At 35.9% G+C, this 17769-nt stretch overlaps 1 protein-coding gene across 1 annotated transcript; it reads left to right on the forward strand.

Annotated features, from left to right (window-relative positions):
* Positions 1-858: 858 nt before the first annotated feature.
* Positions 859-14956, forward strand: LOC138324971 (BTB/POZ domain-containing protein 19-like). The gene is made up of 7 exons (XM_069270277.1): positions 859-1018; positions 2640-2865; positions 6907-6960; positions 7096-7224; positions 7698-7829; positions 9787-9921; positions 10096-14956. The coding sequence occupies exons 1-7, from the start codon at positions 936-938 to the stop codon at positions 10216-10218; spliced, it is 882 nt and encodes a 293-aa protein (XP_069126378.1). The 5' UTR covers positions 859-935; the 3' UTR covers positions 10219-14956.
* The last annotated feature ends 2813 nt before the right edge of the window (positions 14957-17769 follow it).

The following is a 17769-nucleotide window of genomic DNA, read 5'->3' on the forward strand; positions in this document are numbered from 1 at the left end:
TAAGTATCGAATTTATACGTGAAATCATTGTTATATTACAATATTTCATTTTTTAATTTAAGTTTCACTTATGTATATTCATGCCCAGTTTTCCTTCTCCGTAAAAATAAGTTTTATCTTTCTTTCTTTTTTTAAACTGGGCCCCTCAAAATACTTGAATGATGCATGATACATCAAAATCAATATATACACGTATGATGCTTGGTTGCGATAAAGACTTGTCATGTAACATACTTTTTATCAAAACACATCTAGGAATATATAGAATTGTTTGTAAAGAGCTTTACTACTTGTAAATTATCTTTTCATTTTTTAACCAATCGGTATTATTAAAATTTGAATAAAATGCATGGCCCGCCATGAAACTTTTCGGTATCGGATCATAGAATATTTAATTATCTGTAGATCTATATTGGATTCTTTTTTTCGTAATAATACAGACATTCATGTTATACAATTTAATCATGTAATGGATTTCGAAAACCTTATATTTATACATGTGTATGTGTTATCAATAATGTTTTTAGTACAAGTATATTCAAATTAAAAAAAAAATCCTTGTTAATTTATTAATTTTGATGCCATTCGGGTCGTATGCCAAGGCAAAATCAAAGAACGATAACTCCGTCTCATTTTGAGTACACACATAACCAGAAAATGACATACTATTGTTGGCTCCATGATAAAACTATGATGGTTGATATTTATTCAAAGAAAAACATAGTGCATCTATTTTATTTTCCCTTTTTACTATGTTCATTATAAGCTTTCGGAAATACAATTTACCTGTGCTAATTGGCTATTTCCGTTATTGCTCATTGGTTCGCTTGATGCACACGACCTCCTTGTTTGAGTACACAAACCGGCAGGTGCTTGACAACAAACGAAAACGAACCTTCATCACTAGCTTATATCTGTGCATGTAACTTGTAAATATGGCAGGGGAAAAGGTTATGAAGGGACAGATCTTGGACTTTGCCGTCCAGATGAAGAAATTGGTTAACAACAAAGAACACAGGTATGTTTTAATGACAATTATTGCAATATACAGCCGATTTTAACACTTTTCTTCGGATCCACATGCATACACCGATACAGTTTGATATTTCCAATACACTCTATATAACGGAAAATTTGGTCCATACATACATGTACCTCAGGTAAAAACAACATCTATAAAACAGCAACATTATTACTTTACATGCAATGTATCTGTATTCATAAAATCCATAAACTGCTTTGTTTATTTTCTATTTGTTTAAACGTTTGCTATGCAATGAAACTACAGGAGGCATGCACTTACAATAGATCTATTGTTTTGAAATGAAAGGAAGTGACCTCAGAGACCCGTCTATAACAATGGGCTGAAATAACTTACATTATTCAACTTCACCCCCTCGGCTCCATGATTACTTGTCAAGGTGATTATTGATATATTCTGAATTTGGTTGGTCAAGATTTATTTCAATACAAAATAAATATTAATTGAAGTGCATGGACAGTAACTAAACTGCTAAAACAGTACATGGTATCAGATGTTAGTATTCTATATTCAAATTATTTGAAAAAAAGTAGAAAAAAAATATAGAAAGAAAATTTACAATGGACGGAAACGAGAAAATAATGCACTGTATATGCATGCGCATATGTATTCATTTCACTTGCTTTTTTCAAAATTATTTTATTATTCCAAACACATATATGTTAGATATACTTACAATCAATCAACATAATATTAGAATGACGCTCACTCCATGCGTTTTATTAAAATATTTTTATTAATTTATGTATGGAAAAAAATTAAGTCAGATAATTTATTAGATACAATATTGTATGTACATTGTAGATGACATGGTTATGAAATATCGAAAAAAAAAATCAGCATATCAGCTGGCTAACTTATCTGCACAACACATAATTCAAATGGAAATTTATATTATCTGAATTAGATGAGTGAAAAAGACCTTGTAATGATGGTATATATGTACATGTACTAAGATACGCAGGAACTGATGTGATACATTATTTATCAATAACAAATTTTCCATGAACAATTTTTAGACTTAAAGGCCCACAACCTTTCCGGAGCCAAAAAATAAATGTTTCTTAAAAACATTAATAACAGCAGAAAATATATCAGATGGCCTAAGCTGGGGTTACAATACAAAACATATGCAAGATTTCCTGCGTAATATATGATAACAGTGGAAAGACATTCCGCTGTTTTACCGTCTGGCGCAGTGATAGTCCACTACCGCCCGGTATTTAGCATGGCGGCGGGAAACATAAGACGACCCGCGTTATGAAAATTAGCGTTTTATTTATATCAATCAAATTGTTCAGAAGGTGATGATAAACGTAGTATTAACGGTAAGTTAATAACTTTTGCGATTCTACAAAATTATCGATCTCGTTTTACCTTCCCATTTTAAAAATTAAAAGCCGTTCCGGAAATGTAGTGGCCCTTTAACTAATGATGATTAGATTCAATATAATTAATATTGTGGGAAAGTCATGTAAAAAATATAGTAAAAAGAAAATTATTCAATCGCTTATTTAATTAATGTAAAATTAAATATAAATTAAACTCTGTTTATAACCTAACATTCGAATCTCAAATAAATATTTTTTTTTTGCAGTGACATCAAATTTTTAATTGGACCAAACAGAAAGCCAATATATGCCCATCGGGCTATCTTATCAGCACGATGTGCAGTGTTTAAGGCTATGTTTGCTGACCAAGCCCAGCGGGGATCCAGTGGGGATCGAGATGTGCCGTTCGTCTTATCTGATATGTCACCTGACGTATTCCTCGCTATGCTTGAATTCTTATACACAAACTGTGTTACACTTACACCAAAAATAGTAAGTTGTAAAATTTACTAATTGATAAAAAACTACTTATATTTCTTTCATGTTTAAGTAGGCACAGTATTATCATTATCATCATTTTAACATATTGCCATTAGCACTTTACATTTGGATTTTGTGTTAGAATTCCACGTGGGACAGTTGCCTTGCAAACCCTGACTGTAGTTGGTGGTTTCTCTTTTAGAAATCTGGCTGACCTTCACCTTCTAAACCTGGCACATCCTTAAATGACCCTTGCATCAAACAAAGAAACAAACAAACAAAAAAATTCTTATAAATCAATAATAGCAACATCACAATCACTATAATAACCAAGTACTGTACCACCATTTACATCTATTGTCATCATCAATACTACCATTGCTACATCCACATCACATTGACCACTACCACATCTAACACCGCCGACACCATATCTACATCCACACTACCTTGACCACTACAAAAAACAGTCTCCATAGCTACAACCAAACCACCTTGACCACTACCACATCTATCACCACCACCACCTTAGTTACATCCATATCACCTTGACCACTATCACAAACAGAGTCACCATAGCTACATCCACATCACCTTGACCACTATCACATCTATCAATGCCACCACCACCATAGTAACATCCACACTACCTTGACCACTACCACAAACAGAGTCACCATAGCTACATCCACATCACCTTGACCACTACCACAAACACTGTCACCATAGCTACATCCACATCACCTTTACCACTATTACAAACAGAGTCACCATAGCTACATCCACACTACCTTGACCACTACCACAAACACTGTCACCATAGCTACATCCACATCACCTTGACCACTATCACATCTATCACTGCCACCACCACAGTAACATCCACACTACCTTGACCACTACCACAAACAGAGTCACCATAGCTACATCCACATCACCTTGACCACTACCACAAACACTGTCACCATAGCTACATCCACATCACCTTGACCACTACCACAAACAGAGTCACCATAGCTACATCCACACTACCTTGACCACTACCACAAACAGAGTCACCATAGCTACATCCACATCACCTTGACCACTATCACAAACACTGTCACCATAGCTACATCCACATCACCTTGACCACTATCACATCTATCAACGCCACCACCACCACAGTAACATCCACACTACCTTGACCACTATCACAAACACTGTCACCATAGCTACGTCCACATCACCTTGACCACTACCACAAACACTGTCACCATAGCTACATCCACATCACCTTGACCACTATCACATCTATCAACGCCACCACCACCACAGTAACATCCACACTACCTTGACCACTACCACAAACACTGTCACCATAGCTACATCCACATCACCTTGACCACTACCACATTTATCAGCGCCACCACCATATTTACATTAACATCACCTTGACTACTACCAAAATCACTGTCTCCATAGCTACATCCACACCACCTTGACCACTACCTCATCTATCTCCACCACCAACACAGTTGCATCCACATCACCTTGACCACTACCTCATCTATTTCCACCACCAACACAGTTGCATCCACATCACCTTGACCACTACCACAAACACTGTCACCATAGTTACATCCACATCACCTCAACCACTACCACAAACACCACCACCAAAGCTACATCCACATCACCTTGACCACTATCACATCTATCACTGCCACCACCCTAGCTACATCCACACTACCTTGACTATTACCACAAAGACAGTCACCATAGTTACAACCACATCACCTTGACCACTACCACATCAACTACCATCATTACTACTACCACCAATATTACCCCTACCACCTTAAAAAAATTAATTTTGACAATCACTATCTCATCTATAATTCTACTGCTTCCACTACCCCTACTGCAACTTTCATCAATACAACTAGATATCATTACAACCACCACTGTCCAATGCTGCCGTCATTCACCACCAACATTATCACAATATTACAATTACCATCACCTCCTCCTATAACCGCTGTCTTAACCACCACTACCATCACTACCACCATCGACAACCACCATCACAAATGTTACAACCTCTAATATTATCACCACCAACATTATCACAATATTACAATTACCATCACCTCCTCCTATAACCGCTGTCTTAACCACCACTACCATCACTACCACCATCGACAACCACCATCACAAATGTTACAACCTCTAATATTATCACCACCAACATTATCACAATATTACAATTACCATCACCTCCTCCTATAACCGCTGTCTTAACCACCACTACCATCACTACCACCATCGACAACCACCATCACAAATGTTACAACCTCTAATATTATCACCACCAACATTATCACAATATTACAATTACCATCACCTCCTCCTATAACCGCTGTCTTAACCACCACTACCATCACTACCACCATCGACAACCACCATCACAAATGTTACAACCTCTAATATTATCACCACCAACATTATCACAATATTACAATTACCATCACCTCCTCCTATAACCGCTGTCTTAACCACCACTACCATCACTACCACCATCGACAACCACCATCACAAATGTTACAACCTCTAATATTATCACCACCAACATTATCACAATATTACAATTACCATCACCTCCTCCTATAATCGCTGTCTCAACCACCATCCACAACCACAACCACCACCAATATTACTACCTCTAACATTATCACCACCAATACAAATATCATGATCCTATTACCATAAGGTCCATAATTTCTTCCATTTTAATTATCACCCATTAACGTTAATTATCACCCATTAACGTTAATTCATCACATGATTCACTTTTACCACTACCATCATCATCATCATTCCACTCTCACCATCACAATCATCACATACAAGATTCATCAACATCATTATCACCATACTATCAATATATAGTCATCATTAACACAGTAATTATCATCATCAAAGTGTCATTGCCACAGAAAAGAAAAAGTGGATTACATGTAAAAAAAAAATTTTGAGAGTCATTGACAAAATCCTTTTAAAGTTACCATATACACCTTATTGCTTTCCCAGCATAACTTGAGTTTCCATGGTGGGTCCTTTACTGATGTTGGTAAGCTCACTCCTCCTGGTTTGTGGAAAGCTCCAAGTCTAGAGAATGGTTTAGCTGGCCCAGTAGTCAAGGTTTCAGTAGATATAATTGTCAGAGCTAGGTTTGCTGTGAGGGTATTCTGTATTTACATAACAGAGTTATCTGCCCTTGCTGGTAGGTAAATTGATTGTTATGTTATTTATTGTGAGTGTAAAATCACATTTTTTCAGGGAGTTTTGCTTACAAAATGGTAACGACACAATTGATACCTACCCACAAGGGCAGATAACTCTGTAATATGCAATGATTGAAATAGACCCATACTTAAGTCTTTTTCAAACTGGACAAGGTTTCACATTATCAAGGTTGAAGGGTGTTGTTCTGACTAAGGTAATGCTGGTAGTGATTTACTGTTATAAGAGTGAGAATGATTCTGGTGTATTGTGGTCAGTATTTGTGATAATAAGTTGTAAAAACAAAAACCTGTGTGGTAGTGGTGGGATAGATATACATTTTTACATACTGATTATACTGGTACAAGTATCTATTTGATTTAACAGAAGATATATACTAAATTGATATTTCTGGTTTTGGAATGTTTGGCTGTAACTTCATTAGCTTTGCTTCCTGTGAAGTTTTTGTGGTATGGTGATGTGTATTGGTTACTTTTTAGAAAATTAGGCGTAAGGCTGAATTCTGCTAAAATCAAAGAAACATGAAAGGGGAAATAACTCTGCAAAAACTGGAGGTAGAATTGAATGCATTGAAAACATTTAAATGCTCTTTTCAGAGGAATTTACCTTTAATGCTCAAAGGGTCACTTTGTTTCTTTCTCAAGATTTGGGGTTAGTATAAGAATTATAATGGTAATTAACAAGAATAAAAAAATTCAAATATTTAATAATATGAATTATTTCACTACTCCAACTTTTCTTAAGAATAAATGCAATATCTTTTTCCAGGCAATTGATATCTTGGCGACATCATTAGAGTATGGACTGGATGAACTAAGACGAGTAAGTAAAAAATACCTAGTAAAATATTTTATGCTTGTCTTCAATATAATTTATTTAGGAATTATCAAGCCAGTAAAAACTTGATAATAATTGAAAGAAAATAAATGTCAATATTTTGTGCATGTCTATTTGCAGTTGTCCTCTGAGTACCTTGTGGAGAACTTGAGTGTACAGAATGCCCCAGAATGTCTACAGGCAGCGGTCACATATGGTCAGGATGAGCTACGCGAACACACCATTGTCTTTATAGATGAACACACAGAGGTACGAGTCATAGGTCACATGGTAGGGGTTAGGGGTTAAGTAAGGTCAAGACGAGCTACACAAACACACTATTGTATTTATAGACGAACACACAGATGTAAGGTCAGATGTCACATGTTAGGGGCTAGGGGTCATATATGGGCAGGGTGAGCTACACAAACCCATCAATGTCTATATAGACGAATACACAGAGGTAAGGGTCATAGGTCACATGTTAGGGGGTCATATGGTTAGGATAAATTATATGACCACATCATTTCTTTCGAGTTTTAGCATACAACAACGGGTATTACTAAAAATAAAAGGTCACAGGTCAATACGATAGGACTTAGATACAGTAACATACAGTATCACAACTTGGTTTTTGTAGGCAAGTGTATTTGGGTCAAGGGTAAACAGGACCAGTGATAGCAAACCAAAATCATGATTTACATCACTAAATCTTAATTTTTGTTGAATAATTTCTATTGTAGAATGTTTTCAAGTCGAAAGGTTTCCAGGAGTTGTCTGAAGATGCCATGATAGAACTATTAGGAAGTGACGGATTACAGATGGATGAATTAGATATTTTCAATTTTGTCAAGGACTGGGCCACTGTTAATGCTGTAAGTAACATCTCGCATATATTTCTAGTACACTGGAAATACTTATGAGTAATATCTTATATTCTGTACCACTATAGATGCTGTGTTTAAACATTACAAAATTATTAAATGTTTTTGTATAGAAATTCTTCATATTTATTGAAAGAAAGCTATATCTAATTAATGTAAATTTGTTGACTTTGTAAATTTATGATACCTTATTTAATACTATATCCAGTAATGAACTAAGTGCTGGTTTGAGAAAAGATTATTTTGAGCCTGTTGATATATATGGAAAACAATGGCTGATATGTTGGGGAATATATTGGTAGACAGACTGTGGACAGATGTTGGTAGAGACAGTGTGGACTTAGTTACCAGAGACGTTGGTTGGGGATGTTAGGGTGTAGGGGAAGATGTTGGTAGACAGACTGTGGACTAGGTTACCAGAGATGTGGGTTGGGGATGTCAGGGTGTAGGGGAAGATGTTGGTAGACAGACTGTGGACTAGGTTACCAGAGATGTGGGTTGGGGATGTCAGGGTGTAGGGGAAGATGTTGGTAGACAGACTCTGGACTAGGTTACCAATGACGTGGGTTGGGGATGTTTGGGTGTTGGGGAAGATGTTGGTAGACAGAGTGTGGACTAGGTTACCAGAGACGTGGGTTGGGGATGTTAGGGTGTAGGGGAAGATGTTGGTAGACAGACTGTGGACTAGGTTACCAATGACGTGGGTTGGGGATGTTAGGGTGAGGGAGATGTTGTAGACAGATGTGGACTAGGTTACCAGAGACGTGGGTTGGGGATGTTGGGTGTAGGGGAAGATGTTGAGACAGATGTGGACTAGGTTACCAGAGAGTGGGTTGGGGATGAGGGTGTAGGAAGATGATGTGGGAGGAGGTGTGGACTAGGTTACCAGAGACGTGGGTTGGGGATGTTAGGGTGTAGGGAAGATGTTGGCAGACAGATGTGGACTAGGTTACCAGAGACGTGGGTTGGGGATGTTAGGGTGGAGGGGAGATGTGAGACAGATGTGGACTAGGTTACCAGAGACGTGGTTGGGGATGTTAGGGTGTAGGGAAGTGTGCAGACGATGTGGACTAGGTTACCAGAGACTGGGTTGGGATGTTAGGGGTAGGAATTGAGAAGATGTGGACTATGGTTACCAGAGACGTGGGTTGGGGATGTTAGGGTGTAGGGGAAGATGTTGGTAGACAGACTGTGGACTAGGTTACCAGAGACGTGGGTTGGGGATGTTAGGGTGTAGGGGAAGATGTTGGCAGACAGACTGTGGACTAGGTTACCAGAGACGTGGGTTGGGGATGTTAGGGTGTAGGGGAAGATGTTGGCAGACAGACTGTGGACTAGGTTACCAGAGACGTGGGTTGGGGATGTTAGGGTGTAGGGGAAGATGTTGGCAGACAGACTGTGGACTAGGTTACCAGAGACGTGGTTGGGGATGTTAGGGTGTAGGGAAGATGTTGGACTAGACTAGGTACAGAGAGTGGGTTTGGGTGATGTAGGGTGTAGGGGAAGATGTGGACAGGTTACAGACGTGGGGTGTTAGGGTGTAGGGAAGATGTTGGAGACAGACTGTGGACTAGGTTACCAGAGACGTGGGTTGGGGATGTTAGGGTGTAGGGGAAGATGGTGGCAGACAGACTGTGGACTAGGTTACCAGAGACGTGGGTTGGGGATGTTAGGGTGTAGGGGAAGATGTTGGCAGACAGAGTGTGGACTAGGTTACCAGAGACGTGGGTTGGGGATGATAGGGTGTAGGGGAAGATGTTGGCAGACAGATTGTGGACTAGGTTACCAGAGACGTCGGTTATGGATGTTAGGTTGTTGGGGAAGATATTTGCAGACCGGGTGATGACTAGGTTACAAGAGATGTGGGTTGGGGATGTTATGTTGTACATGAAGATGTTATAACGTAGAAGCTGATGCATATGTGGCTTATGGTTTTAATATTCCTCAGGTTGTGTTAAATAAATCAGTGAGTGAAGTAGCAAGAAAAGTAATCCCTCGGGTCAGATTTGCTCTGCTTGCGTCATCTGAACTTGAAGATCTAGAGAAAGAAAACAAGAAAGACAAACAGGAGAGCATTGTACCTGTAAGTATTAACCATATTAATTAGTTTCCATTTTCATGTTTTAGTAAGATTTTCTGAGGTTAATTTGCAATGGACAATTTTCATAGACATTTCAAATGCATTTCCCCTAAAAATGGATGATTTAGAACATGTCTATGATTGATGTCATGTCATTTCATGTGTATATTTCTGCAGGTTGAATGCTTTAACAACGCATGGAAATTCCACGCAACAAAGAAATGCGAAGCTGACAATCCACTCCAGAGGAAGCGAGCAGGGACAATGAACCGAGAACATCATTCATTTCTGGGGCACTGAGATATTTAGAGATAAGATAACAATGATTTATAGAATTGACGTTTAACTAAGTGATGCCTTATTAAATTGGTCCTGATTCATCATGTCTGGTTAGCTTTACGTTCTTCTGAATCAGATTCCGTAATGAATGTGCTAGTTGTTATAGAAATCTTTCTTTACATAACTAAAGTGTAATTGATTTACTAGTATTTACGGCTGGCAATAACACAGCAGGAAGAACCTCCGAAATGAAAGTAGATATATAGGTCTATGGACCTGTCAAGAGTTGATAGGATGTGTTTAGTGGTGCTGTTGTATAATATAGGTAATACTGTGTTACTGGTAAGTCTTCCAAGCTTGGAAAGCATCTTGCCAAAACTAAAGCTTGATTGGACCGATTTATTTTATTGCTGTAAAAAAAAGAAACATAAAAATTAAGTCAAATTATCTATAATATATATGCAAGAAAATTGCTGCGTAATTGTTGCGTTGAATAATTTCGTAAAAATGATTTTATCAAAGCTTATTTTTTTATTTTGATTTGAGGTTTCTCATTCTCCTTTTTATATTAAAGCTACTCGATTTTTTCTTTAGCCACATAAAACATCATTTCTAGGCTCATTTAAAACAATCAATACATATTGAAGGGACATAACTCTTGTTTGTCTTGGTCGATATGATTGTACAGTGTGGTACCTGTGTGAAACAAGTTTATTTGTTATACTGATTAAAATGAACGTTAGTGTTAATTAAATGAACGTTAATGTTAATTAAAATGAACGTTTGCTGTCTACTTAAATCATATTGTTTACCTGGTATGTAGGAAATGTGATACACGTAGGTATAATTTGTAATACATAAACAACTTTGATTAATTAAAATCTATGATAGAAACTATATTACAATAATATATACTAGTAACAGAGTTTGAATATGTTAACTGTTTTTAAATGTGTCATTATTTGTAATACACAAAGTTAAGCGAATGCAAAGTTATGTCAATAGACAATAATTTTGAACAGTGTATCAGAGCTATTATAAAATCTATATATTATGATACTTGATTTATTAGTTTGACTACATACTATTGTAGATGTTTATTAATGTACATATGTAATTTCAATATATATATATATATATTCACAAATTATGTTTAAATCAAATTGTCCACATCTCACCATGACCACTTTTAGCGTTTATTGTGTTCTTTTCATCAACAAAATCAATGTTTTTCCAGAACTCCAATCATAAGCAATCTTAAACGTAAGGCCTTTTATCGGTCTTTGTTCTTGAGATTGTCGTCCAAAACCTTTGGACAATCCTGTATAACATGAAATTTCTGCTGTGTAGATATTTCCGTGGTTTCCGTGGTTACAATGGAACCACGAATATAAAAGACAAAGAAATTTGTTTAATAGTGGGTTTAATTATTTCTGTATATTTCTGTCCATAAAAAAATCAAAACCAGAAAAGAAAGTGTCCACGGATATTTCATGTAATACAGTAGGCAAATTATGAGTTGCTAACGCTTTCATTTTATGTTGCTTAATATTTTTTGTCTGTGATAGACCTGGGTCCGGTTGCTCAAAGGTTAATTAGCTTTAATACAGTTTATCGACAATTTTCAAATCAACATATCATTTCTTGGAATACTAACTTTACAATATTTTACAAGATTTTCAGAAATTCTATTCTTTAAGTACTCATTTTAGTAAAGATATAAACACAGGCCTTGCAGCAAATAGGAAATGAAAGTTTTACTGATCAAGCCACTAAGCTAATCACTCCTTGAACAACCGGACCCTGTTACTGGGAGTTCAGAAACGGTACATCTTACAGAAATACGCCATCTTGATATCGTGACCACCTGTTTAGTAGCCCAGTAATGTGCCCTAATCCTGTCCACTTCCCGTTCAACTAATCCCTCCTCGTCAGAGCTGTATGGCTGCCACGTCTTACTGTTTATAATGCTATACAAAATGTCCATTTATTCAGAGCTTAACACTTTCTCAGATGTTTTGTTAAGAAGCTGTTGATATGCATTGATTACGTTTTGATGTATAACATTATATTTTTTTTTATATTATTTTAAGAAATATATTTAAAACGTATCTCTTTTAGTATTTTAATTCATATGATTTTAATTCTTTTATATCATGTTGTTGTTTTTGTTTTATTTTGAACACAAACAACTTTAATATTTGTTCAATGACTTCAGAAATACAGTATAATGCCATTTTTGTGGGGATGAGATTTTTGCGATTTCGTGGAACTTCGTTAAATATTAAATGATCATCGGCAAAATATTCTTTAATAGACATACCAATTTTTTCTGCTTTAATGTCAAAATCAAATAAATATAACATATATAAACTACATGGTGACAGAGCTCTGAACAAATCGACGAATTGGTTATTGATAGCGTTTGTTATGTTTGTTTTGTATGCTACATATATGTATTATATATACATAGATGTTCATGTTTTTGAGAAATTAATGATTTTGGGCAAGCTCAAAGCATTAGATTTTATGCGTAATATTTAGTTGTTTTTTGTGAAGAATTAGCTCACTATTCCGTCCCTGCAGTATAATGAAGTTCACGGTTTTATGAACTTTACAATTTTTACTCACATTTCCATTCTGACCTTCAGAAATTTATATCGTGCGGCATGTGTCGAATTCTTAAAGAAACAACCGATACGGATGTTACAGTAATTGAATAGAACAGTATGATATTATCAAAACAAAATGTAAACGAAAATTCAAGTCAAACGATTGAAATCGGAGGCGATGTTTAATTCGAAGTATTGTTTTTAGTTTTCCGACTAAAATCTTCACTATATTACACTTAACTCGAATACTCAGATTACTCAAAGTGTTACCTCGTTAGCATCGAGTAAATGAACGTTGACTATTCATTTGACTAAACTCTTTCGAAGTTTTCTTTTTGTCAGTGCAGAGTCTTGTTTTCTGGTTTTGTGAATTTATTTGGTAGAATTAGAAATCCATAATCTTTTAAAGTCTACGTTTAGTTTCTTATGTATTGACACTTTTTTCCCCATGTGTTTTTAAACGAAATAATAATTACAGATCTAACACTTAATTTTATTTAAAATAATCGTTATCGTACAGCTGATATTCTTAAATATAAACCAAATGTTTTGAATACCCAATAGTTTCATTCTTAAAAATGAAGTTATTTTCTGGTTTACCAAATTAATATTAATCATTTTCCAGAAAAACTGTTTTGACATTTTTTTTCATCTGGTTAACCGAGTTAATGTAATTCATGGTAAATTAGTTTTTGGAACCTCATTTTTCTTAGACTATGAGGTCAAGTATAACAAGGTTCCTCTGTGAAAGTATCGTCTACTCCTTTCAAGATCGGAGATGATTTTCAGCACCCCCAGTTTACTCTACTGCTAAAATATTTATATATGTGCCATGTTTTGTGATATACAGTCTCACTCAGGCCGTTTTTGCAGCCAAAAATCCCACTAATTTGTCCAAAGCCCGGAAGAGATGTTGCTTGACTTGTAAAGCTAACGGTTAGGCAAAGATTGGAAATATGTATATCGCAGATTTCTTTTGTTCTGTAGATTGTGGTTTTAACGGAAAATAATTTGTAAAGGCAAATTATTTTTACGTAATTTTATAAAGTCCGTTTGAATTATGGCTTTAACCTAGTTTTAGTCCCTGATGATAAATATGTTGTTTCTAATTGTTATTGATTATTTTCAGAATCTCTAAAATCCGCCATTCTTGCTCTGACAGTCTAATAGTATGGCACACAATTTCACAGGAATGCTGTTGTTATCAAATGACTTATTTAGTTCGATGAATGGGACAATCAGAAGCCGATATCGAATTGAAAACAATCCTTTAGGAATACTGTTTAAGTTGGGGATTGTTCGCGGTGTGGAAATTTTAACTTATTTCTTTTTTATTTCGTTTGCTGACCCAAGTAAAAAAGTTTACACCCGAAACTATCCACGTTTGCAGGAATTAATTACTCTAATTGCCAATTATTCATTTGTGGTACCAATCTTTCCCAGGGTTTATTGCAGTCCCCACATTGAAAGGATCTCAACGCATCCTGGGAGAGATTGGTATGCTTCACATCATGATTTGTAAGAGAATTTTCAGAGTATAAAGTTTTAAATGACCACAATCATCAACATTTTAGAGTGCTATTTTTGTAGCTGATACAAATATGTTTTCCATTTTGCAAATGTATTTGTTTTGTATAAGGACCACGTCATTATCCGTCGGTTTATCTAAATAAGACGCTTTAAATGTTTTGTTAAAATGAGATAATGTTACTTAGAGTCAGCGGCTAACGTTAGTGAAGATATTTATGACTTGGTATGTGAGTTCAGTCCCTCTATATATGGGCATTTTATTGTTATTTTACATCATGAGTTTTGATAAATATATGTATACGTTGACATATCAAAATTTTTAGAATTATTAAATGCTGCGTGCGTGATAATCGGATATGGATTTTGACATTCAAATTTCCCTTTGATATTTTGTTCACATATTAAATTCATTTCCTGGAAAATGTTAATAATAAGTTTAATAACAGTCGCTAGACTTACTGCTGTATAAACTATATATATACTGATTAAAACACGTACAAATATAGTACGATTTCAAACTTAATAGTGGATTTGATCCATTATTTACTGTTGTATTACATGATAATTGTTATGCATGTATTCCCACGAAAGAAAAAATGCATTTATTACGCACTGTATTTGTCTTTGTTTTGTTTTTATTTCATTCGGTTTACTCATGGTTTGATGTAGCTAAATGTAATTGTATATCTAAAGAGAAGTCTATTTCATTAGATTTTACTAATCAATTACTGACTGAGTTAGAAAAAAAATTCATGTATAGTATAATTCATTAACATGATTATAATTGGTAAAAAGAAGAGTACTATATATGACCATGGGAAGTCCGTTTTTCTTTGATAAATATATTAAAAAAAAACATTGAAAAGTAAAACCTATCACCTGATCGATATGTCTAATATGAAATTTAAGGATGATATAGTATAATACTTCAATCATAGAACCCTGCCCCGATTTACAGGACACTACATGTTTTAAAATACGCAAATATATCCATAAGATTGCTGACATGAAGTAATACTTACGTGTGGATTAGTGTACCTCTAGTTACAGTAGTCGACACTAGCCTTTTCTCTGCTTTCTTCATCTTATCTGAATCTGTAATAAAAAGGTAAACAATATATACGACTTCGATCTCGAGAATTAGAAACAGAAAATAAATACGTAAAGGAAATCAGAATAGAATTAAATCAGCGTATAACGGGATTGGATCTTAAACCACCGGGAAAATGATGAAAAATAACGGTTATCGCATACCGTAAACCATTTTTCTTTCTCGGTTATTAAATTTCGCGATTTCCACAAGTTCGCGAAGATTAACATTCGCGGATTTAAAAACTTTCCAGAAAAACCTATCAGAATGAATAATGCAAATATTAATTCGCGGAGATAAACTTTCGCGAATTTACGTGGGTCGCGAAATTCGCGAAAGAAAGTTTGGCAGACAGAAAATGCATTGCAGAGAGATCTTTTAGGGAGTCTAAGGACGAAAATATGACAGAAGTCATTAAATGTCAATTTGAATAACTTCAAATGATTGGGAAAAACAGGACGAGCGAAAGTATAAGGGTAATGTCGAATTATGTTAGAAGAAAAAAACCCACAGATTTTTAAAGGAGCAAATGAAACTCTAATTATCGTTATACACAAACGATTTGAATATGCCAATGTGTAGTTATGGAATAATTTCAATGAGATAATGGCCAATAGTTTGACCGGTTCACGTAACTTGTTAAAGCTTGGTAAATGGAAATGATAAGATTCATGGAATCTGGACCAGAGACAGATAATATAATCTATCAAACAAATAAACATACATGTTTCTCTGGGACTCTTCAGCAAATGTCCATCAATGAAAACATTTGAAGGGTTATATGAGATTCGTCAGATATTGGGCAAAGAAGTATACATTGTAATCCTAACCGTGCATGTAGGACTCGCGTATTTGTGACAAAACTGACTTACACACTTTATGCTTTGTCAGGCATCCTTCCTTGCTTCACGTCAGTCTGTCGGCTCGATGTAAGCATAGCCCCTAGCTGTCCATGGGACGAGTGGTTAGGATGTCCCGATCTATTACCGCTAGCCATATCCACTACTGCGTGTTCGAATCCCATGTTGGGCAGTTGCCAGGTACGGACTGTAGGTCGGTGGGTTTTCCCCGGATACTCTAGCTTTCGTAAACTACATAAACCTGGTACGTTCTTTAATGATTAAAGCTATGTTAATAGGCAAACCAAACCAAACCAAACTTCATCATTTAGTATTCATACCTAATCAACAGAAAAATATACTATAAAATTAGTAAATGATGTTTCATCAGTTGCGAGAGTTCTGAAATCAAAATAGTGTTAGGTGCATTTTATATAACAACTTTGTATCATACATTGCGGCTGTAGCATGCAGTTTTCATCAAATTATATTTTGTGTTTAACATGAGCCAATATCAACTTCATAAAAACATTGTGTTAGAGTTAAATATATCGGTATTGTTGCGATATATGTTGATGCTATTCTGCCTATTTGCACATTAAAATCAATTGTTCATTAATTAAAAATTTTATTTGTACGTTTCATTTGTTTATTTTTCTTTTTTTTCTTGCCCCCATCATCACGTAAAAGGCGACTAAATTTAAGATCTTATCTTTTCTCTTCTTCCTAACTGACTTTATCTTTCCTAATGCCTCCCTTGGCGCCGCCTCACTTTTGGCCTTGAGTTGAGCGTTCGCCCCTGTTAGGAAGGCTCTGGGTTCTGTCCCCTGGCCGAGACACACCAAAGTCTATAAAAGTTTCTGCTCCTGCTTGGCGCTCATCATACAGGGAGTGGGACAACTGGTTCGCCCGTTGTCAGTATAAAGTGACCGGGTGAGGTGTTTTGCTTGGTGTCTTCGGCGGCATGCATCAGTGATATAGCACTATAAAAGGGCAACAGTTCCACTATACAAGAAGACACAACACGAACATACCACAGTCTCCCAAAACACGCACCTCACACAACATACACGCATCACACCGCAAACATGGGAGGCCGTCCTTGCATGACCATGGCTGTTGATAGGACGTTAATGAATCAAACAAACAAACAAAATCATATCACATAGATTTTTATGGTAATCTCCTCCTCTTGGTGGGGGACAAAAATGCGATTCATGAAGGATACCCAATTGCAATCATGATAATCTTGTTTCTTCTCGTCTGATAAATAAAGTCAAATTGCATGTGTGATGTATTTATGCTGGGTCAGTGACCTCAAATTTCTGACCCTTTCTTTGACCCCTCTCGACCACCTCAGCATAGGTTTTGGACTCGACAGCTAATAAATCTAATGAACCATTGGTAACCGGTGCTGTTTCAATAACCAAAACATCTCTGTGATAATTAAGGCAAATCTTTCAACGGCACAGAAACTAACCCCCGAGCGATCTGACACTAA

Source organism: Argopecten irradians, chromosome 6 (assembly GCF_041381155.1).
Source record: "Argopecten irradians isolate NY chromosome 6, Ai_NY, whole genome shotgun sequence".
Classification (NCBI taxonomy): Eukaryota; Metazoa; Mollusca; class Bivalvia; order Pectinida; family Pectinidae; genus Argopecten; species Argopecten irradians.

Bases quoted from the DNA above. Each gene is read 5' to 3' on its own strand.
- LOC138324971 (XM_069270277.1), top strand. From the start codon at position 936: ATGGCAGGGGAAAAGGTTATGAAGGGACAGATCTTGGACTTTGCCGTC. The intron at 7,225-7,697 runs GTACGAGTCATA...TTTCTATTGTAG, and splicing joins TTATAGATGAACACACAGAG to AATGTTTTCAAGTCGAAAGG. The intron at 7,830-9,786 runs GTAAGTAACATC...AATATTCCTCAG, and splicing joins ACTGGGCCACTGTTAATGCT to GTTGTGTTAAATAAATCAGT.